Here is a 24,490-nt window from a genome sequence, read left to right as displayed (position 1 = left end):
TCCCGTTGACTTTGGTCACAAAAAGGGGATCACATCACACACACACACACACACACACACACACACACACACACACACACACACAAGGGACACTGCAACCGTCATAAATATGAACCAGTCGCCAAGCATCTGAATTTAGATGACACGACCACGGAGAGGTCATAACTGTGGAAAAAAACAGTCTTCGTTTTTTCGGTGCCGTTGTAACGTTTGAACGGTCACTAAATGAACAAGTCGTAAGTCGAAGACTACCTGTATCGATAGGGTGTGTAGACAACAGCAACAACAAAGCAGGATGGTTGGAATCCCCGATCAAAACGGCTGATTGTGATCTGAGGATCGTCTTTGGGTGTGACAATAACTTCGCAGTGATATCATATATGACACGCTGCTCGTAAAACCGCCTAAGCTCATTGCCCAATTTCCTCTCTTAACGCCAGTTTCCCCCCCCCCCCCCACCGGCTTAACACGTCGCGATGTTTTGTTTCTTCCTCCAATGTTTTGTTCTCCGCAGATCCAGACTGGGCCTCTCACACGCTGGGGGTCTTCATTTGCTTAAATTGTTCGGGGATCCATCGCAACATCCCCCAGATCAGCAAGGTGAAATCCGTCCGTATGGATGAATGGGACTCGGCGCAAATTGAGGTAATGGGTTGTTCGAAGATCAGATCGATAAGATCACGATTTGGGGTCGTGTTTTACGTTAAAAATGAAATTCTGTTGCCTGCTCTCAAAAGAAAGTATATATCTATCCATACACAGACATAACACATATATACATATGCTACACACACATCTATCTATCATCTATCTATCTATCCTCTATCTATCTATCTATCTATCTATCTATCTATCTATCTATCTATCTATCTATCTATCTATCTATATCCATATCTATCTATCTATCTATCTATCTATCTATCTATCTATCTATCTATCTATCTATCTATCTATCTATCTATCTATATCCATATCTATCTATCTATCTATCTATCTATCTATCTATCTATCTATCTATCTATCTATCTATCTATCTCTATCCATATCTATCTATCTGTCTGTCTGTCTGTCATCTAGTTATCTATATCCGTCTATCTGTCTATCATCTATCTAGTTATCTATATCCATCCATCCATCCACCTACCTACCTACCTACCTATCTATCATCTATCTGCTTATTGCTTACCACATTGCCCTGAGTCTCCGGAGAAGGGCGGCATATAAATCAAATAAAAAAAAAATCTATCTATCTGTCTGTCTATCTATTATCTATCTAGTTATCTATCTAGCTATCTATATCCATTCATCCATCCATCCATGCATCCATCCATCCATGCATCCATCCATGCATGCATGCATCCATCCATGCATTGCATGCATGCATGCATGCATCCATCTATATCTATCTATCTATCTATCTATCTATCTATCTATCTATCTATCTATCTATCGTATCTATCTGTCTGTCTGTCTGTCTCTCTATTGTATCTATGGTATCTGTCTATGGTATCTATCTATCTATCTATCTATCTATCTATCTATCTATCTATCTTTCTATCTTTCTATCTATGGTATCTGTCTATGGTATCTATCTCTATCTATCTATCTATCTATCGTATCTATCTATCTGTCTGTCTGTCTATCTATTGTATCTATGGTATCTGTCTATGGTATCTATCTATCTATCTATCTATCTATCTATCTATCTATCTATCTATCTTTCTATCTATGGTATCTGTCTATGGTATCTATCTCTATCTATCTATCTATCTATCTATCTATCTATCTATCTATCTATCTATCTATCTATCTTTCTATCTATGGTATCTGTCTATGGTATCTATCTCTATCTATCTATCTATCTATCTATCTATCTATCTATCTATCTATCTTTCTATCTATGGTATCTGTCTATGGTATCTATCTCTATCTATCTATCTATCATCTATCTATCTGTCTGTCTGTCTGTCTGTCTGTCTGTCTGTCTGTCTGTCTGTCTGTCTATCTATCTATTGTATCTATCTATCTATCTATCTATCTATCTATCTATCTATCTATCTATCTATCTATCTATCTATGCTTGTCATTCGTTGTTTATATGTCAATCTACGCCTTCTGTGGGCATAAGGCTTGTCATTGGTTGCTTTTTTGCATACGTTATAGGCTTAATTAATGCTCTTGCTAGCTCTTACATTTGAGGCTGAATTTTCAACTGTTGTTGTTGTAATGGAGGTACTGATGAGTCAATACGAAATGCTTGCATCTACCTCTGTTTGTCTTTTGACTGCATTGTTTAAATTATTAAAAGGGACTAACTGTTTTAAATATATCTCTGTTTATTTGCAGTTTATGGCTTCCACGGGGAACACATTCTCCAAAGTTAAATACGAATCCAAAATCCCACCATTTTATTATAAGCCAACTTTTTTGGACTGCCTGTAAGTATTCACCTTTTGCTCAAGCATTTTGGGGAGAAGTATTTTCCAAGGTACGCCGAAGCGACTATCATCTTCATCCCGAAAGCTGGTTTCTGTGGATTTTTTTTTTTTTTTAAACTGCAATGAAACTTGACGGATTGAAAACTCTTAACTCGCATGAGATTGCAGGTGGATTATTTACTCAGCTCTTGGATGTAACTGATGAAAACAATAGCTGTGTTTTGCTTTGTTGTTGTTGTTTTAGGTAACTAAATTGCATTATTTGTTTGTCCCGAAAAACCCTTCCAGGTTTAAACTAATCTGTCAAAAAAAAGAAAAAATAGATGTTTATGTGTGAATGGAACAAAACATGAATTACGGAATTCATCGCATGTTGATTGAGTTTATAATGCTAAAAGGGGACAAAATTCACTTAATTGCAACAGAAATTTTGGGCTCAGTTGTGGTTGTAAACCGAGGTATTGCTGGAGGATATTGCTTTAGGTGAGAAAAATTCATCATTGCAGTGCTTTTTAAATCAGTGCTTTTTCTGATTTTCTTTCTTTCATTTTTTGGTCAGACTGTTACGAGAACAATGGATCAGGGCTAAATACGAAAGGGAAGAATTCATTTTCACCGAAAAGCAGGAGCCTTATTCTGCAGGTAATTGGGAATATATATATATTTGTGTTAGTATGAATCTAAATATTTACTGTTCAAAGTTCTTATTGACTTAAGCCTCTTGGGGAAAACTTCCCAATTTACTTCCACTTTTAACCATAGTTCTGTGATTGGTCCAAAATGGAGTAACTGATTATCGTGAGCAAGGATTACATAGAATCCTGATTTTACATGTTAGTTTGTTCACAACTAGTGAACAAACCCTGGTTGAGAAACCCTGGTTAAATCAGGGTTTCTCAACCTCCTCATTTTCTTGCCTTGTGTTCCAGCTGTGTTCTTGATGCTTTTGCCATGTAGGTGTGCAAAAGAGACTTGTGTTTCCTACAAAAAAAAAAAAAAAAAAAAAGAAAGAAGAAGAAGGGGAAAGTACACCTAGCACACGCACTAAAAAGACCTGAGTAATTTGATTTATTTTCAGCTGGCCAAACAGGATGTGGACCACTTGTTCAGTAGAAAGCCACTATTGGCTTGAGCTCAGGGCAGTCTTAAAATTAGCAAGACTCGTATTCATTTGGAAACTGATTGTTTCTTTGTTTCGTTCTACCTGTTTTAAGAGATTGGCCAGAGTGTAGGGTGGAAATAAATTACAGGTATGGTGGGAATGGCTCACATAAACTTAAGTCAGACTTAAAAGTTCAGAGGACCAATTTGGTCTAGTGGTTAAGGCACCAGACTAGAAAGCAGGAGGCCGGGAGTTCTAGTCCCACCTTAGGCATGAAAGCCGGCTGGGTGACTTTGGGCCAATCACTAGGCGACTGGGAGTTCTAGTCCCACCGTAGGCATGAAAGCCGGCTGGGTGACTTTGGGCCAGTCCCTCCCTCTCAGCCCAACCCACCTCGCAGATTTCTTGTTACGGGGAAAATAGGAGAAGAAAGATGTTCACCGCTTTGAGTTCTTTATAAAAATAATAAAAGCAGGATATAAATAAATAAAAAGAAATAACACAGTCACTCCTTTTGGGAAATGCCAAATCCCGTTTTGGACAAAATGCAAGCTTTCCTGAGACCTGAGAAATACTGGTTTTGTGTGAGCATGACACTTCATTAACAGAAATCAGAAAGCACCAGGAAGTATTGGTTTTTATTTTTTTTTGAAGGCTAATAAATTTTATTGCAAGGCAATAAGCTTTCATGAACTGACAGGTGGCACGCATAGCCATATTGGTGGGCACGGAAGTTCAGCTCCGGCGTGTATGCGCGCGCTGGCCAGCTGATTTTCGGGCCTTGTGGGCCCACCAGAAGTAGTGAAACAGGCCGTTTCCTGCTTCCGGAGGGCCTTGGGGGAGGTGGGGAAAGCCTGTTTTTCTCTCTCCTCAGGCTCCAGAACCTTTTTAGGAGCTTGGGAAAGGTAAAAACGGCCTTCCCCACCCCCCCGGAGGCCCTCCGGAGGCAGGAAACAACCCGTTTGCTGACTTCCGGTGGGCTCACAAGGCCCGAAAATCAGCTGGCCGGTGGAAGTCAGCAAACGGGCTGTTTCCGGCCTCCAGAGGGCCTCCGGAGGGGTGTGGGGAAGGCTGTTTATGCCCTCCCCAAGCTCCTAGAAAGGTTCTGGAGCCTGGGGAGAGAGAAAAACGGGCCTACCGGGCCCACCACGTCATCACGTGCCAGGAGCGGAGGGGGCGTGGGGGAGTCACGCACGCATGCAGGGGGGTGGGGCACATAGAATTATGAGTGTGGGCACGCGTGCGCGCGACCCCCGCTCCTCCCCACTCCTGGCACACGATGGCAAAAAGGTCAGCCATCACTGCTCTATAACATTTCAGACAGATGGTCGTCCAATCTCTTCTTAAAAACTTCCAGTGTTGGAGTTCCTGTTGGCGTAGTCAGCCTGCCTCTAGGATTTGCAGCTCTGACAGGCAAGCTGCTTGCTTCCTGATTCCTTGGTGTTGGCAACTGTGTGCAGAAAATGAGAAACAGTGGGCACCCCTTCCTTACAAGGACAAGCCAGAGACTCTTGCAGGAGGGAGAGAGAGAGAGAGAGAGAGAGAGAGAGAGAGAGAGAAGGAGGGGGAAATGTTAACTAGACAACAGCCGAAACAGCCGAAGTTATAATATGGTGAACGAGCAGACACCAAAATAGTGTCACACAACACTTGCAAAACTAAATGTTACGGCTTCGTAAACAATCTGGAGGCTGTTTTTTTCCCCTCCTGCCTGTTCCTGCCTTTGAAGATGACTTGGTGCCCCCATAACAAGCCATGATCGTCAAGACAGTTTTAAACCAGGACTTATGGCTTTTGAAGAAGTTTGGTTTATGTAGATGGCCCTCCCAGAGATTTTTGGTTGAGAGGACTTTCCTGAATTCTTCTAACTCTTCTAACTCTTCTAACTCAAGGATGAGAAGTGGGTGATGATCTCTTAGAGATGATTATGACTCCCGTTATCTCAAACGATTGGTCGTGTCAGGTGGGGACGATGGGAGCTGGAGTCCAACAATATCTGAAGAGTGAGAAGATCCCAAGCATTTGAAGGGAAGAAATGGAGTTCCAAGCATTGGGGGACACCAGTGACTTCAAATTAAGGCTTTCTGAAGGTGGAGGGTATATTCCAGAAGTCAGTAGTGGGTTCTCCCAAGAGGCTGGCATGGACACTACAATGTTGATGGAACCATTGAAAACAGGGGTCCTCAACCTTTCGGACCTCAGGGACCATTAAATTCATAATTTTAAATCCCACGGACCACTAATATGATTTGCCTAACGACCAGCTTGGTGGGTGTGGCTAGGTGGTCATGTGACTGGGTGGGCATGGCCAACTCGATGGCCAACTTGATGTCATTTGCGTCGAGGGGCGCCTCGCCAGCCTCTACTCGCCCCTCCCCTGCCAACCACTCCTCGCCTCCCCACCCGGGCTCCGTAGGGCCCCAACAGGAAGCAGTTGTTGGAGCTAAGCAGCCACCACGAGAAAGAGTTGGCAAAACAGCTGGCTCAGTTCGAATTGGATCTGGCTGAGAATGAGGCTCAGCAGAAGCACCTCACTGAGGACTAGGAGCATAGGCTTTCCAAGCAGAGGGAAGACCTGAGGGAGTGCAAGGCCAGGAGGCTCAGCAGACTGAGATGGTCAGCCAGTTCCAGGCCATGAGGCAGTCCCACTGGAACGAGGCCCTCCGACTCTTCGCCACCAGTGGGACTTCCCTCCAGCCTTCACCCAAAGCTCTGCACCAGGAGGCTGAAGCAGACCCCCAAGTCGGAGTTTCTGCCCCACACAAGAAGACCCCGAAGGGGGAAGCTCTCTGCAGCAACACAAACCTTCATTGCACTTATCTGTCCCAGGGGCCGTAGTTTGAGGACCCCTGATTTAGTGCAACATTAAAAAAAATGCAAATAATTTTTCTGCGGACCACCAAAATTTTCTCGCGGACCACCAGTGGTCCACGGACCACCAGTTGGTGACTGCTGGTTTAAAAGATGCAGGCTGAGGTGTGGAAGCGTAAAAGAAGATGTCTGATGCTCATTGTGCAAAAACACACCAGCTACGGACAAAGCTGCTCTCTTCTTCTTGACTCCCAAGGAAAATGCACAGAATTAGCCTCTTTCATGCCAGGCCCTCAAATCCTTCGTTCTGCTCAGAGCTCAACAATAGCATTGTTGTTAATAGAACAGTGGGTGTGTGGTGGAAACGGTGCAGCTGGGAACGTGGGGGTTACAAAGCTGGGGTCTAGGGTAAGAAGGCGGTTTTTTTGGGAGTGGGGCAACACACAACAGCTTTCACGGTGTCCTCGTGAGAACTTTGGCATTTCTCCCTCCTCATTGTCTCAAGATGGAACATACAAACTCTTGTTTTCCTCCTCAGTTGCACCAAGGAGTAGATCAATCTGCCCTGCCTTCTAAAGGACACTAAAAAGCAAAGAATAGGAATAGGAATAGGAATAGGAATAGGAATAGGAATAGGAATAGGAATAGGAATAGGATAGAATAGAATAGAATAGAATAGAATAGAATAGAATAGAATAGAATAGAATAGAATAGAATAGAATAGAATAGAACAGAATAAACGTTTCGAATGGAATGGAATGGAATGGAATGGAATGGAATGGAATGGAATGGAATGGAATGGAATGGAATGGAATGGAATGGAATCCAATCCAATCCAATCCAATCCAATCCAATCCAATCCACAATCCACAATCCACAATCCAAAATCCAAAATCCAAAATCCAAAATCCAAAATCCAAAATCCAATCCAACGACAACACTACCGTTTTGCCCGATCCACGCGAACCGGTAGCAATCCACCACTGTCCTGGGTTATATGAACAACACTTGGAGTTCAGAGGTGGATTCTACTTGCCTTTACTACCGGTTTGCAATGGGAACTTCTGCCCGTACGCAGATCGAATCTGCATGCGCAGATCTTCCATTATGACATCCGGGCAGGTGGGCGGAGCCTCCCGCTGCTTTTACTACCGGTTCGCAAGAACCGGACAGAACCGGGAGCAACCCACCACAGTTGGAGTTCCTCCTGAGCAGTTTCTTTATTGTTGTTCGCCTACAGACAGAATCTTGCCAGGCCAAAGCAGAAACTGAACCTGTTATCTCCACTAGGAGACGGTCTGTTATAAAGGAACAATCCAGGTTTCATTTTTTTTTTCACAAAAGAGGTCCATTTTCTTCCAGTAGAAAACCCTGCTTTTTCTTACTGTTTTCTACACAGGCTACCGGGAAGGATATCTGTGGAAGAGGGGACGTGACAACGGGCAGTTTTTGAGCAGGAAATTTGTCCTGTCGGAACGGGAAGGAGCCCTGAAGTACTACAACAGAAATGATGTAAGAGAGGTGATTGATGGCGGTTGGTGGTGGTGAGAGAGGCCCTCTTTTGAAGAGTGGGTCACTTAGGGAAACTGAGGAGAACCTGCCCAGTCTCTCGTTTGTAGATTTTAATTAATTATATATGGTACATTATATTCTGGGAGGACATGAGAATAAGGCTCTGCTCCTAAATTCTCACGGGCCTTGTACTAACTTGGGAGTGAGTTAATGGTTCAAAGGTTCGTCTGTTGAAGGAACACCAAAGAGAGATCAGCAGATCCTAGCCGCTAACTCCAAGGAGGCTAAATCTAGTTCAAAACAAAACCAATCCCACACAGCTTCAATCACTCGACACCCCTCAATTGGGTTACTAGATCCCTGTTGTGACCTAGCCTCATTTGGTCATTAAAAGACACAATTAGTCTTAAGCAAACCTATTTTATTATAACAGCTGAGAATTACTTCATTCCCAGCTTAGTCCAAATTAATTCCAAAACAAGACCTTCAGAAAAAGTCCTTCGGCCTTATCACAAACCTTTATCTTCTTTGGCACCCTGCCAAAGACCTTTCTTGGCAAAGCCCCATGAAGTTCAGAAACAAGAGATGCTGACTGGAAACAGATTTAGCAACGTTGCTTTCCTACAAAGAACCCAAGAGCCTTTGCTGCTCTTTTAAGCCTTATTGGAGGGGCCAATCATCTCCAGGCCTTATTCCCGAGGCGTCCCTTTTGTTTTAACTGTTCGTGCCTTCTGGCAGCTCTGTGCATGCATGCACTAGGAACAGGCTCCTCCTGTTCCTCTGCCTCTCTGCTGTCTGACTCTGGGGGCTCCGGAGTCCGCGCATCGCTCCCAGATGGCCCTGGCCCCATCTCTGCCTCCGACACAGAGCCCTCGTCCGGGCCTTTCCCTGACTCCAGGACTGGCCCATGGTCCTCCCCAGCCTCCTCACTGTCCGATTCCGCTGCCAGCTCCGCAGGCTGCTGGTGGACCACAACAATCCCAGATCCACTTTTGCCACGCCGTGCTTCCTTCCCAAGCTGCATACTTGGTGGGAGAGGACAACCATTTCAGATAGGAGGATAATGCTAGTTTTTCTGATTGTAGGTGTGGAAGACTGGAGTTCTCACCAGGTTGGGTTAGGGCTGAAGGAGATTGGGATAATGGTAGTCTTGTTTGTGGTGGGAAACTCAATTGTTATGGCGTTGAACCATCTTCTTCCAAAACTTGGTGGATTTTGTGGGACTCAGCCCATCGTGCAAATGCAAACATGGTCTTTTGATGTATTAACTGGCTGTATGTTTAGCATGTCAAGTGAACTCAGGCAAAAGATGGCCTATGGTCAATGTCGAGTAAAGATGAAGGGATGGCCAGGTTCTCCTTTGAGTGAAAGAACTTCACTGGACCTTGAGAGGAAAAGAGACTAGTCCAACAGGATCCACCAAAGCAGGATTTATCAAATTTGACAGCTTTAAGACGGGTGGGACTTCAATTCTTAGCAGGCTGGCTGGGGAATTCAGGAAGTTGAAGTCCACAGAGTTGCCAAGGTTGAATAAACACCGCAGTAGAACATCTCTGTCTGACAGAAGGCCATCTATAAGGAAGGGTCTAGCCCAGCGTTGATAACTAGATATGTGGACTTCAGCTCCCAGAATTCCCCAACCGGCATCATGGCTGGTGCTGTCCAAGGTCCTGATAGCTCCTAACATTTAAAAAAAGGACAACTTGCTGAGTCATCTCTTCATAGACATGACTCAGCTCCTTCCCATGGCTGGCAAAGAAATAAGGATGGTGACTTCATGATTGCTTCTGGACCTTCTGGAAATCTGGAGCCAGAAATAAGAGCAAACGGGTGTTGATTCATAATTCATAGTGCTCCATCTGAATGGTTTTTTTTTTTTAAATGATCCTTTTCTCGGAAAGTTTAAAAGACTCTTTGCATTGCTGAAGTGAATCGCAATTAAAAACAGAAGCTGCTTAATCTGTCTGGGAGATCTATCCACTGTTGTTGTTCTTGTTGTTAGTTGTGAAGTCATGTCCGACCCATCGCGACCCCATGGACAACGTTCCTCCAGGCCTTCCTGTCCTCTACCATCCTCTGGAGTCCATTTAAGCTCACGCCGACTGCTTCAGGGACTCCATCCAGCCACCTCGTTCTCTGTCGTCCCCTTCTTCTTTTGCCCTCAATCGTTCCCAGCATTAGGCTCTTCTCCAGTGAGTCCTTCCTTCTCCTTAGGTGGCCAAAGTATTTGAGTTTCATCTTCAGGATCTGGCCTTCTAAAGAGCAATCGGGGTTGATCTCCTCTAGGATTGACCGGTTGGATTGCCTTGCAGTCCAAGGGACTCGCAGGAGTCTTCTCCAGCACCAGAGTTCAAGGGCCTCGATTCTTTGGCGCTCAGCCTTCCTTATGGTCCAACTTTCACAGCCATCCATTGCAACTGGGAAAACCATGGCCATCTATCCACTGATTCCCCCATATTTCTTCTGTGTTTACTGAATGTGCCTGGGAATTCTGGGAGTTGAAGTCCACAGGGCTTAAAATTGCCAAGGTTGGTCACTTCGATTGAAATCCCGACCTTATGTTAATTCCTCATGGATTACGAAAATACTTCTCCCAATTTTGTTTGGGATGAGTACTAGCTGTGTACCAGATGCGTCACAGATATCATAGCGAAGCCCTCAAACTTTGCAGTTGTGGTTAATGTGTTGTTGTGGTTTTTGCTCGCCAGGCCAAAGAACCCAAAGCGATTATGAAAATTGAGCATCTCAACGCCACCTTCCAGCCTGAGAAAATTGGAAACCCTCACGGGCTGCAGATCACCTACTTGAAGGACAACAGCACAAGGAATATCTTTGTTTACCATGAAGATGGCAAGGTGGGGGCCCCGAAGTAAGGAAGGAAGCAGCTCCGAGAGTTGGTTTGCATGTGGCCAAAAGGAGCAGCGAGCAGAGACTGTGTGTGTGTGTGTCTGTTTGTGCATCCCTTCTGACTTGTGATGGCAACAGGGATGACTCCAGATAATTGCTAAGAAGACAGTTTTCCACCCAATATTGTTCTCTTTGTCTTCTTATCCATCAATCATCTCTCTCCCTTATTTCTCTCTCTCTCTCTATTTCTCTCTCTCTCTCTCTCTCTCTTCTCTACCTCTATCATCTGTCCATCCACCCATCCACCAACCCATCTCTCTCTCTCTTATTTCTCTCTCTTTTATTTCTCTCTCTCTTATTTCTCTCTATATATATTTCTCTTATTTGTCTCTCTCATTTCTCTCTCTTTTATATCTCTCTTTCTCTTATTTTTCTCTCTCTTATTTCTCTATATATTTCTTCTTTCTCTCTTATTTTTCTCTTATTTTTCTCTCATTTCTCTCTCTTTTACGTCTCTCTCATTTGTCTCTCTCTTTTATTTCTCTCTTTCTGTCTTATTTTTCTTTCACTCATTTTTCTCTATATTTCTCTGTCTCTCTCTTATCTCTCTCTCATTTTTCTCTCTTTTATTTCTCTCCCTCTCCCTGTTTTTCTCTCTTATTTTTCTCTCTCTCTTATTTGTTTCTCTCTGTCTCTATCCCTATCATCTGTCCATCCACCCATCCATCAACCCATCTCTCTCTCTCTCTCTCTTTTATTTCTCTCTCTCTCTCTTGCTATCTTACTGAAGGGTAACCCTTCTCCCTTCCTAAAACACAATATTATTTCTGACTCAAACTACTTTACATCTTCTTTTTTTAAACTGCAGCACATGCAGCTATATACTGTACATGTTTCTTTTTTTAAAAAAAAATAAACTGCCATTGAATGAAATAGAATAATTTTGAAAGTGGAACCTGGAGAAATGAGATTTAGCGATTGTGGGAAGAGCTGCATTTAAAATCCAATCCCAGTCAGCTCTAGGAAAAATCATAGAGAATGCCTCTGAAGTGTGCACTGGTGCACATTTATTTACACAACCGTTTTCTTGCTCTTCAGGAAATGGCGGACTGGTTCAACGCCATCCGTGCCGCGCGATTCCATTACTTGCAAGTGGCGTTCCCCGGAGCCAGCGATATTGACGTGAGCTCAGCATTTCTTCTTTCTTCTTCTTGTTCCCCGGAATTATTTCTACCAATGTTTCTCAAACTTGTCAACTTCCAGATGTGTGGACTCTCAACTCCCAGAATTCCCAAGAAAGGCCAGTCCAACATGGCTGGGGAATTCTGGGAGTTGAAGTCCACACACCAGGAGAATGTCTAGATTGAACAGCAAGCTGGCTGGGGAATTCTGGGAGTTGAAGTCTACCTATGTTAATGTTGCAACCCAGTCCCAAATAGGTAGTAATCAATGCAAACAGTTCCAAAACAAACAGACTTGATTAGAACACCTGAGAATTAACTCATTCTCAGCGTAGTCCAAACTGAATTAAAACAAACTCTTCATAACACAAATTCTTCAGTCTAATCACCAACCTTGGTATAATTAGGCAAACTGCCAAAGGCTTCTCTTGGCAAAAGTTCAGAAGCAGAAGACGCCAACAAGAGATAAGTGCAGCAAGACAAGAATAAGTCTATCAATGTTGTTTTCCAACAAAGAGCCCAAGAGCTGTTGCTGGTCTTTTAAGCCGTATGGGAGGGGCCAATCATCTCTTGGCCTTACTCCTGAGTTGTCCTTTTTGCTTTAGCTGCTCTTGCTTTCTGGCAGCTCTTCTCATACGTGCACTAGGAACAGGCTCCTCGTGTTCCTATGCCTCTCTGCTGTCAGCCTCAGGAGGCTCCGGAGTTCGCACATCACTCCCCGATGGCCCTGGCCCCATCTCTGCCTCCGATGCAGAGCCTTCATCCGGGCCTTCCCCAGCCTCCACGACTGGCCCATGGTCCTCCCCAGCCTCCTCACTGTCCGACTCCGCTGCCAGCTCCGCAGACTGCTGGCGAACCACAACAGTTAAAGTTACTAAGATTGAGAAACATGGATCTAATGTGTCTTTGTGTCAAATAATTCTATAAGCCAGCTTTCCTTGTTTTATCCCCTTGCTGCAAAACAACTGATGGCTAAGCCACCTTTTTTTTTTTTTTAATTTGATTTATATGCCGCCCTTCTCCGGAGACTCAGGGCGGCTTACAATGCACTAAGCAATAGCCTTCATCCTTTTGTATATTTATACAAAGTCAGCTTATTGCCCCCACAAACTGGGTCCTCAATTTACCTACCTTAGAAAGGATGGAAGGCTGAGTCAACCTTGAGCCTGGCGAGATTCGAACCTGCAGTAATTGCAGGCAGCTGGTCTTAATAACAGGGTGCTTTAGACCACTGTACTACCAAGGCTCTTCTGGGTGGCTTATGTGATTTTATTCTTCCTGCTGCTTCATTTCTCCAATTGGCACTGCCTCGTATTTCTGATCTTCTGATCTCCTTCCTCTTCCATCATTTGAACATTTTAGCTGGTGCCAAAACTTTCAAGGAATTATCTGAAGGAAGGCTACATGGAGAAAACTGGGCCAAAGGTAAGACCAATTTAATCTTTAAGATCAAATGCAATTGGACAATGTGGGGTGGGAAGAGAAGGTGACTTTATAAATCCTGATCTCCTTTAGTATATTGTGCACAAATCATGGTGATCTGGATTACATTTCAAGTCTCAAAGGTGCTTTTTTTCTTCCCCCAAGAGGCAACTGGACTTTCTGTTTTTTTCGTTGAAGACGTTTCGCTTCTCATCCAAGAAGCTTCTTCAGCTCTGACTTCCATTCCCCACCATCCAAGTCAGAGCTGAAGAAGCTTCTTGGATGAGAAGGGAAATGTCTTCAAAAGAAAACAACAGAAAGTCCAGTTGCCTCTTGAAAAAAAAAAACACCTTTGGGACAACTGTGACCTGGATGACTGATGAATCTCCATAGACGTTACATTTCAAGGTTGGTTATTGCCTTCCTTTAAATGTTTTTTTATCAGTTCTGTTCCATAGCATGTTACGTTGTGAACCACAAAGAGATGGCTGAAATATTTCCATTGTGCTTGTGTGCTTTGGCTAGGACAGTGGTCACTGACTGGTGGTCCATGAGAAAATTTTGGTGGTCCGCAGAAAAATATTGCACTAAATCAGGGGTCCTCAAACTACGGCCCCTGGGCCAAATACGTGCAATGAACATTTATGTTGCTGCAGAGAGTCTCCCCCTTTGGGGTCTTTTTGTGCGGGTCGGCGGGGGGCAGAAATTCCGATTTGGGGTCTGCTTCGACCTCCTGGTGTGGGGCTTTGGGTGAAGGCTGGAGGGAAATGCTGCTGGTGGCGAAGAGCTGGAGGGCCTCGTTCCAGTGGGACCGCATCATGGCCTGGAACTGGCTGACCATCTCAACCCACTGAGCCTCCAGGCGCCAGTAACTGGCCTTGCACTCCCACGGGTCTTCCCCCTGCTTGGAAAGCCTATGCTCCTAGTCCTCAGTGAGGTGCTTCTGCTGAGCCTCCTTCTCGGCCAGATCCAGTTTGAACTGAGCTGTTTTGCCAACTCTTTCTCATGGTGGCTGCTTAGCTCCAACAACTGCTTCCTGTTGGGGTCCTAAGGAGCCCGGGCAGGCAGGCGAGGAGTGGCCAGGAGGGCAGGGGCGAGTAGAGGCCAGCGAGACGCCCCTTGACGTGAGTGACATAAAGTTGGCCACACCCACCCAGTCACATTACCACCTAGCCATGCCTACCCATCCGGCCATTAGGCAGATCATATTAGTGGTCCGCGGGATTTAAAATTATGAAGTTAGTGGTCCCTGAGGTCCGAAAGGTTGGGGACCCCTGCCCGAGAGTCTATTGAAAGCCTTAAAAAGGTATTTTATCATATTCAAAAGGAATTTGATTGGCAAATTTAGCTTGCCTTAGAAAGCTGATATTTCGCATATATCGTGAACCCCCAAAATAGGATCTTGGTAGATCTTGAAACAAGGGCTGACGGCGAGTAGCTTCCTTAAATGACCAAGTTATTTCTCCGCTCAACAGACCAGCTGAATGTCTCCTAATAGACCATCCCATAATAGCAAGAGTAAACATTACTATCAGTTTGGGAATTTGGCTGGCTAAAACATCTTGGGATTGGAGAGGAGACGATCTCATGCTCGCCACCTTTGAAAAAAAGATTACAGCTAACCGTGTTTCTCCGAAAATAAGACCCTGTCATATTTTTTTGAACCTCGAAATAAGCGCTTGGCCTTATTTTCGGGGAGGTCTTATTATTTTGGGGCGCGTGGAGCAAGATGGGGCTCCTCTTGCCTTCTTACCTGATTTCCAGCTCTGCATTTAAATATTTTGGGGGAGGACTTATTTCAGCGCATGCGCTCAAAAGCCCGATTGGGCTTATTATCAGGGGATGTCTTATTTTCGGAGAAACAGGGTATAAATATTGTGCTTCCCAAATTCAAAATGGAGTTATTAACGTCCCTGGGGAGCCTGCATTTATTTTTATAAGCTGTATATCTTCTTCCCCAAAACTACGGAACGTTTTAATGGTTTTTCCTCTCTTCTTTTGATCCTTACACAATAGACTTGCAGGGTTTGATTAAGCCGAAAAATTGAGATTTTTTTTAAACCTGGGTTTCTTTCTCCAAGTCCAGATGAACATTTTCTCTGATTTCTCTGCTCTCCAGTCAGCTTCTAGAGGAGAAAACGTTTATTCCTTTAAAAAAAAAAAAAAAATGCCTTGCAGTTTTTTTTTCTCTCTCTCTCCTAATTAAGGCGAACCGAGAAAATTAATTATTTTCTTGTTGCTGTGAGCTAAGGAGAGTTTTAATCAAGGCCTCCTCCGTCTCTGTGCTTAACCAATTCATTAAATACAAATTTAAACAAGCCCAAGATTTGCATCAGATTTTAACTGGAGCTGTCTTTTAAAAGAAAAAAAAAAAAGAGAGAGAGAGAGAGAGAGAGATATTTGTATGGATTGGCCCTGTCGCTGCTAACCATTTTAATCCAATCAGCACAATCTAAATGGTGCATTGTTTTTGCAAGATGCTTCATCCCCCTCCGCCCCTTTCTCGGGGTGGGGGGTGGGGTCCCAAGGGAAATTAAAATATCAGAGCATGGCAGAGATTCAAAAGGAAGGCAGAAGTTTAGGTTTATATTTCAATATTCAACTTTTCTGCTTCTTTCAGGCTAGGAAAACACACGCAAACACATTTCCCCAGCTGTCAGGATTAATGCAAGCATAAACCACGCATACTTCCAGAACTTGGCCATAGGGACTAGAAACTTGTCCTTTAAAAAAACAAAAAGATATGCATGTGGCTGTTTTTAGGGATCTGTGGCCAGCATTGTATTCTGCCTTTCTTCTTCTTCTTCTTCTTCTTCTTCTTCTTCTTCTTCTTCTTCTTCTTCTTCTTCTTCTTCTTCTTCTTCTTCTTCTTCTTCTTCTTCTTCTTCTTCTTCCTCCTCCTCCTCCTCCTCCTCCTCCTCCTCCTCCTCCTCCTCCTCCTCCTCCTCCTCCTCCTCCTCCTCCTCCTCCTCCTCCTCCTTCTTTTGAAGCAGATAAATTGGAAGAATAATTATTACCGACTGGTTATCATAGCTGGAATTTGAACCTGTAATCTTCTGTTTGGTCGTAGCTCTGTGTGTTGCCTGAATACACAGACACAAATAAGCCATCGTTGTAGGCTTTTTATAACCCGGGGATCCAGCCAATTGCGACTTCTTTAATAAACTCTTATTTTAGGAAACTATCAGGGCTCCGGGAGTCATGAGCTTAACCCCTTCACCTCCTCTTGATATGGTCCGAAAGAAGTAATATGAGTGCTGAATTTTTTTTTCTTTTCTTTAAATTATCTAGTTAGTTCCTACATGTGCAATTAATAAGACCATCTTTAAGGTTAAAAATATATTAAAAAAAAAATGAAGGAAAATAAAAGTATCTGCTTTGTATTTGAGATAAAAATATTTATTGTTGGTTTATTAATAAGGTTTTCTTTCCCATATCCTCCCTTTTAGCAAACAGAAGGGTTCAAAAAACGCTGGTTTACCATGGATGATAGAAGATTAATGTATTTTAAGGACCCTTTGGTAAGTCTCCTCCTCCTCCTCCTTTCTGCAAACTCCACTCTTTTTTTTTTTTAAATTTGATTTATATGCCGCCCTTCTCCGGAGACTCAGGGCGGCTTACAATGCGTTAAGCAATAGCCTTCATCCTTTTGTATATTTATACAAAGTCAGCTTATTGCCCCCACAAACTGGGTCCTCATTTCACCTACCTTAGAAAGGATGGAAGGCTGAGTCAACCTTGAGCCTGGCGAGATTCGAACTTACTAATTGCAGACAGCTGGAGTTAAATTACAATGCATTAGTCTGCTGAGCTATCCAGTGCTCTTCTAGCACTGATGAGGTTCTCTAGTTTGGGTCATGAAACATCTGTAAGAAAACAACCAAGCTCAGAGAGCACCAAGGATTCCACAATCCTCCTCCTCCTCCTCCTCCTCCTCCTCCTCCTCCTCCTCCTCCTCCTCCTCCTCCTCCTCCTCCTCCTCCTCCTCCTCCTCCTCCTCCCAAAACCCTTTCCCTTCTAGCACTGATGATGCTACCTAGTTGGGTCATGAAACATCTGCAAGAAGATAAGCAAGCTCAGAGAGCACCAAGGACCCCACAGCCCCCCCTCCTCCTCCTCCGCCCTCACAACTCTTCAAATACACCAGCAGTCTTCAAATATTTGTCCAACAAGTAAACATTCTAATTCCTTTGAGTTTTTCAACTGTACGTAGGGCTTGGTTTCCATTCGCCTGGCCATCTTGGTTGTCTTCTCCAGTTCCTCAACGCCTTGCTGGATATCATATTCCAAGTGGCATCTGACCAAAGCAGGGAAGGAAGGGACAATCCGTTCTTTAATTCCTTCCACGATCAGCATTTGCCTTTTTTTAAACAGCTGCCTCGCACTCTTGGCTCTCGTTCAACGTTCGAAGTACCAGAACTCGCAGATCCTTTTCACTGCCAAAACAGATCTACCCCATCTTGCAACTGGCTCTTTTTTTCCCCCCTCTGACTAGATGCAGGGCTCTCTGTTTGAGGCCAATTTCACCCTGTTGGCTGCAAGCCACTCTAGATTTTTTTTTCCAATTTTTTTTCTCTTTTTCTTCTAAAATAATTATTCTGCTTTCTCTCTTTCAGTTTGAAGAGAGAGAGATTTTTTTCTTTAGATCTTACTTTAGATAGATAGAAATAGAGATAGATGGATAGATACAGAGAGAGATACAGAGATTAGATAGATAGAAATAGAGATAGATGGATAGATACACAGAGAGGTATAGAGATTAGAGAGATAGATGGATAGATACACAGAGATATAGAGATTAGATAGAAATAGAGATGGATGGATAGATACACATAGAGATATAGAGATTAGAGAGATAGAAATAGATATAGATGGATAGATACACAGAGAGGTATAGAGATTAGAGAGATAGATAAAAATAGAGATAGATAGATAGATACACAGAGAGGTATAGAGATTAGAGAGATAGATGGATAGATACACATAGAGATATAGAGATTAGATAGAAATAGAGATGGATGGATAGATACACATAGAGATATAGAGATTAGATAGATAGATAGATAGACAGACAGACAGACAGACAGACAGACAGACAGACAGACAGACAGACAGACAGAAAAATAAACTAGGGCTTTTGGGATAGGTCATAATTTTGGGGAAATGGTAGGTAGGTAGGTAGGTAGATATAGCGATAGATAAAGATAGATACATAGAGATAAGTAGAGATAGAGATAGATGATAGATGAAAAAAGAAAGAGAGAAGAAAGAAAAAAGAAAGAAAGAAAGAAAGAAAGAAAGAAAGAAAAAAAGAAAAAAAGAAAGAAAGAAGAAAATATTTTTTTCCTCCTAATCGTGACTTTTCATGGAGCCCCAGTTGAGAAAGGGAAGGGAAGGATGATTGGTTTGGGCTTGTCTCCGTTGTTAATTTTTGCAGGAAAAAAACCCTCAGGTTAATCCTTCCACTCCTTTGTAAACACGGAGTCCTTCTGTTTTGTCCTCTACTCAGGATGCTTTCGCCAGGGGAGAGGTTTTTATTGGGAGTAAAGAAAACAGTTACAAGGTCCTGGAAGGGCTCCCACCGTCAACCCAGGGAAATCACTATCAGTACGGAATTACCATCATCACCCCCGACCGGAAGTTCCTCTTTGCCTGTGAGACCAAAAGCGATCAGCTGGAGTGGATCTCCGCTTTTCAGAAACTGATCAACAGACCGATGCTGCCGCAGGAATACGCAGGTGAGGGGGAGGAGCCATCGCTCGTACGATATTGACGGAAGCCTTCATCAAAACTGGAATTGGCGCCGTTGTAATCTCAGTCACTAAACAAACCGTTGTAAGTCAAGGACTACCTGTCTTTGGTAAAGAGGCTGTCAGGGTTCCAAGTAATATACCGGTAGCAAACAAGACTCTGAGGCAGGTAGATTCCTCAAAGAATACGTTTACTGGATATGTCATATTGGCACAGGCTGGTGGAAAACCGACTTTGAATATTCCCGCGGTTTTCCACCTAATTAAAAGTGAAAGTTTGCCACTTTCTCAAAATGGTCGGTCACATGGTCCAATCAGGATACAGTCCAGTTGCTAGGTGACTCCAATCCCCTCCTCCTGAGCACCTGCAGGAACGTCCTTGGTTTCCATGAGAAAGTATTTTGTTTTGGCTACAACACCTCAACTATCTCTATTCGCCCCCTCTCTGTACCTCTTCTCCCTGTCAGCGCTGAATTCTCAAAACGGCCTCGGTCAGGACAGCTTCAGGGCTGACAAACAGCTTCTTTGATGATATAATTATCATTATATGATTATATGAGGGGGCGGGACACACCCTCGGACGGGGTAACGGTACTTAACTTGTTGTTTGTCTTGTAACAGGCTTCACTGGAAATATGAAGGGGGAGGGGCCAGATGTCAGCACTTCAAACTACATTCGTTCCAGTGCTGACATAAGGAGGAGAAGAGGGGGCAGCTGGCAAGAGGACGCTTGACTTTTCACCTACTTATTTTCCCTGAAGATAATATCCCCTAGGAGATGGGTTGGGAGGGAGGACATTCCTGGGAGCTGAAGTAGTAGATATGGGGAGAGTGATTTGGAAGATGGCCAATGAGACGCAGAGAATTGGGGAACGGAAAGGGACGGTTTGGGGTCAGGAAGTCACTGTTGGCTACGACTTAATCGGGGACAGATTGCCGTGCTTAATAAATGAAAGATTTCATCAAAGACTATTTGTTTGGAAATGCAATTTATTTGAGACGACATCGAAACCTGACATCTTTCTTCTTTTGTTTGTGTCTTTCCTTTCCAGTGGAAGCCCATTTCAAGCATAAACCCTAAGCAACGATGTCGAAGCAAGATTGGTTTATGATGCACCAGGACGTTGGTTTTGTTGTTAAGTTTTTGTTTGCCGAGGCTAGCAATGACCAAAAAGAAAAAAGAAAAAAGGAAAAGAAAAGAAAACGTAATTTATATGAATTAGTGAATCCTCTTAGACCACAAGATGGGAGGTGCAATTCAAATGCTTGAGCTGCGGATCGTGATGCTGTCCGTCCAAAGGAGACCGAAATCACAGGCAACAGCACTTTTCTGAGAATGTCGTTCTTGAACACTTACGGGTGAATAACCTGGGCACACTAGTTAAAAAAAATTGTGTCTGACGTTTTGGAAGAATCCTGTCGCAACGTCCTTTTCCTTTTTCTTTTTCTGAATTTCTTTTTCTTTTTTTAAACAAAACATAAAACAAATCCATCATCCATTACAATTGCGAACAATGGTTGTCAGTCGGTTACAAATCTTTTGTGCTTCATCCCCCGTATTCAGAATGTACTATTTCCTTTCTTTTCCTTTCTTCTGTTTGGCTCTTGGCTGGGCTATTATGGCCATATCCTTGTGCGGAACATGTTCCAAGAAGATTCACGTTCAGAGATTGTGGCAGTACCTAGAAACCGTCGTTGGAAGGTACCGTTCGTGATGCAGAAACTCTGGTCTGGGAGTAGGCAGGAGGAACGGGAGGAGGGAAGATAGAAAGAGGTTGTACGTGATGAAGTTTGGACAATGGACTTCCGTTATCTTGCTGTCAAATACGTGGTGGCATCATCTAATGCAGTGTTTCTCAACTTTGGTAGCTTGAAGATGGGTGGACTTCAACTCCGCTGCTGGCTGGGGGATTCTGGGAGTTGAAGTCCACCCATCTTCAAGCTTCCAAGGTTGAGAAACACTGATCTAATGCATCCATTCCGCTGGCCCAGCCTTAAAAGAATAACAGAGTTGGAAGGGACTTTGGAGGTCTGTTAGTCCAACTCTTGCTCAAGCATCTTATACTATTTCAGACGAATGGCTGTCCAATCTCTTTTTAGAAACTCTCCAATGATGGAGCACCCACAACTTCTGAAGGGCAAGCCCTTCCACTCATTCATTGTTCCACTTGTTCTCTGGGAACGTTGCTAAATTTAACAAAATCAGGGAGCAATGACCCCCTTCTCCTCAACACCTCTTGAAGATGTTTGATGCGGAGAGGTTGGGTTTAGCTCTTTTTTGGGGTTGTTTTGCTTCTTGTCACGTTGTGATGCTTGAAGGACCGACCCTTATCGTGACATTTGAGCAGGGAGGGACAAGCTAAGAAGGGAATGCAAATAAAACAGCCTCTCAATTTTGGACTGGGACAGGTCTGCATGACTCAATAAGGAACTGAAAAAAGCTAGATTCCCCCATCTTTGAACTCTTCAGGAGCATCCATGCTACTGTCCCCAAAAGGTCAAGATGGTAGCTGTGATGGAACATCGCGAGCATTATCCTCGCTCAGAAGAATTCATGATATTCTTCTTAGAAGAATTCAGGATACTGTCACCCAACCACCACGGCCAAGCTGATGAACCGGGACAAACTTTTGCCAGTTGTCCCTTGACAATAGCCCATCCATGAGTGAACTTCTGCAAAGCAGTGATTAAATGCACACAAAAGCACTAAGCTATGATTTGCTTCATCTCGGTTTAAAGACTTAAGCCATCTTTGAGTTTGCATCCTACGCGAAGCCTAGCACAAACCCAACCCAATTCACGGCGGAGTTGGATGGTTTTCACCGGTGGAAAATACTTTCGATGTCAGAAGTGACTTTTCCAAGAAGACACCACAGCTAACAACAACAACAAGAAGAAGAAGCCTTTAATCCAGGGATAGGCAATGAATTTTCCCAAGATGCCACAGGATTTGTTAGGCCTGTTGTGGAGGGCCAAATCAATCGGTTGTCTTCAAAATGAAAGCAATGCAGCTATTTTGCGTGCCCGGCGTACACTTATTTACACATTTGATTTCCAATTTTGGATTGACCTTCCCATGGGATGGACAGCGACAACCGAAAGGCCAGACGTGGCCCAGGGGAACCGTAAGATACCCAGGCCTGCTCAACCTCAAACAAAGCATCCGTTAAAAACGTTCATTCGTAAAACAGCTTAAAGACTAAACCCAGCGCAAGTACCCACAAGTTAGAAAGCAAACCATGGTTTGATTCGGAGCTCCGTTAGCTTCAGCAGGCAAGAGATTTCCTGTTATGGTTGTTTTTTTTTTTTTGGCAAGTGGGAGCTATTTAGGAGTTTGCTGCACGAGGACTATCGTTGACTAATATGGGATTTTAATTTTACTTCTATTTTCATCGTGTTTAAGCCACCCGGCAACCGATTCGCGCCTCTCTCTTCTCAAAAGCCAGATTCCCACCGTTCGTAGCCATTACTTTGTATGATTGTCTATTTATACTGACTGACTCAGCAGGTTAATTCACCCTTTGGCTGAAACCTCCTTGTTTTTCTCGTCTTCTGGATGTAAGATTATATTAATTCTTGCTCCTCCGCAGGCTCAGCTCTTACCTTCACAACTTTTTTGACAAGTCAGGTACAAAAGAATTCTTCTGAAGAGTCCAGGACTAGGTTTTCCTGCATCTGAAGACACAGTCTGGATTTAAACCGGTTTCTTCCAATGTTTCTGTAAGACCAGGTTTGTCTGTCTCGTGCGTTACGTTTGTTAAGTTTGATGGTTAAGACAGTTGTGGTACTAACTATCATCCACACCAATAAATTATTATCCTGTTGGCTTGATCAAGGCGTGTCTGATTAAGTTCAGGGTGGGGGGGAAAAATTAAAAGAGTTTCTTACGGTTTTCTCGTTGTGCAATATTTGAAGCTTATTTTTTTTAAAAAAAAGTTAAAATGAGGAAGAGCATCTTTAAAGCCACTTAAGATTTATTTTTAGAATGGAAAATTCTCCGCTTCCAAGAAAGCAGGCAGTGAAAAAATACAAATGAACTCATATGAAGATGTGACGGACACCTTCCTTAAGAAAGTGAACTTGGGAAATAAATAAAATACCCACTAGTGTCGTAGGCAGAGAAAACCATGGTTGTAGTTACTGCAAGGGAAGTACACGGAGAAGAGTTAGGTGCATTTTGCGTATGTCAAATAGTTGTGACCTGTTGGGCCATGGCACACTTCTAAGTTCATCAAACCAATTGACTCAAATCGAAACCTCTAAAATAGGGGTGTGTCCAACCTTGGCAACTTTCAGAGTTGTGTGTCCTATTCCCAGAATTCCCCAGTGGCAACTTCCCTGCTGTAAAACAGTAGAGTAGAGTAGAGTAGGGTAGGGTAGGGTAGGGTAGGGTAGGGTAGAGTAGAGTACAGTACAGTAGAGTACAGTACAGTACAGTACAGTACAGTAGAGTACAGTAGAGTAGAGTACAGTAGAGTAGAGTACAGTAGAGTAGAATTGTATTGGCCAAGTGTGATTGGACACACAAGGAATTTTCTTGGTGCATAAACTCTGTGTACATAAAAGAACAGATACCTTCGTCAAGAATCATAACACTTAATGATAGTCATAGGGAACAAATAAGCAATCAAATCATATTAGGAAACAATATTGTTATAACAATCAAGAGCCTCGGTGGTGCAGCGGACTAAGTGCTGTTAAGTGCTAGCACTTAGCTGCCAGCTGCCTGCAATTAGTGCGAGTTCAAATCTCACCAGGCTCAAGGTTGACTCAGCCTTCCATCCTTTCGAGGTAGGTAAATTGAGGACCCGGATTGTGGGGGCAATAAGCCAGCTTTGTATAGAACACTGCCGCTTAAGGGGAGCCGAAAGCCCTAATAAGCAGATATATACATAAAAGTATGCAGGCTATTGCTATAATGCATTTTAAGCTGTCCTGAGTCTACGGAGAAAGGTGGCATATAAATTGGACTAATAAATTGGTCCATAAATTGGACTAATAAATAAATAAATAAAAATCGTAAGGATACCAGCAACAAGGTTACAGTCATACAGTCACAAGTGGGAGGAGATGGGTGATAGGAACAATGAGAAGATTAATAGTAGTGCAGACTTAGTGAATAGCTTGACAGTGTTGAGGGGAGTGATGGCGTTGGGGAAAAAACTGTCCTTGTGTCTAGTTGTTCTGGTGTGCAGTGCTCTATAGCGTCGTTTTGAGGGTAGGAGTTGAAACAGTTGATGTCCAGGATGCGAGGGGACTGTAGATATTTTCACAGCCCTCTTTTTGACTCGTGCAGTAGACAGGTCCTCAATGGAAGGCAGGTTGATGCTTGATTAAGGTCATCAGGCCAGATTCTCCTGTGATCAACCGGGCAGTTTGATCAAGTTCTTTTAACAGGCTCTTCGTGTGTTTCGCCACACGTCTTTC

General features: G+C 43.5%; 1 protein-coding gene across 1 annotated transcript; it reads left to right on the top strand.

The window, feature by feature from the left end:
- The first annotated feature begins 568 nt into the window (after positions 1-568).
- Positions 569-20,893, top strand: ADAP1 (ArfGAP with dual PH domains 1). The gene is made up of 10 exons (XM_070954902.1): positions 569-645; positions 2,347-2,438; positions 2,998-3,080; positions 7,751-7,863; positions 10,572-10,718; positions 11,809-11,892; positions 13,254-13,316; positions 16,763-16,834; positions 18,823-19,051; positions 20,116-20,893. The coding sequence occupies exons 1-10, from the start codon at positions 616-618 to the stop codon at positions 20,142-20,144; spliced, it is 942 nt and encodes a 313-aa protein (XP_070811003.1). The 5' UTR covers positions 569-615; the 3' UTR covers positions 20,145-20,893.
- Positions 20,894-24,490: the final 3,597 nt, after the last annotated feature.

The sequence above is a fragment of the Pituophis catenifer genome, unplaced genomic scaffold, assembly GCF_029215685.1.
Source record: "Pituophis catenifer annectens isolate HBS135680 unplaced genomic scaffold, rPitCat1.0.hap2 SCAF_16, whole genome shotgun sequence".
NCBI lineage: Eukaryota > Metazoa > Chordata > Lepidosauria > Squamata > Colubridae > Pituophis > Pituophis catenifer.
The sequence above is the reverse complement of the archived record's forward strand: the minus strand, read 5'-3'. Positions and strand labels throughout refer to the sequence as shown.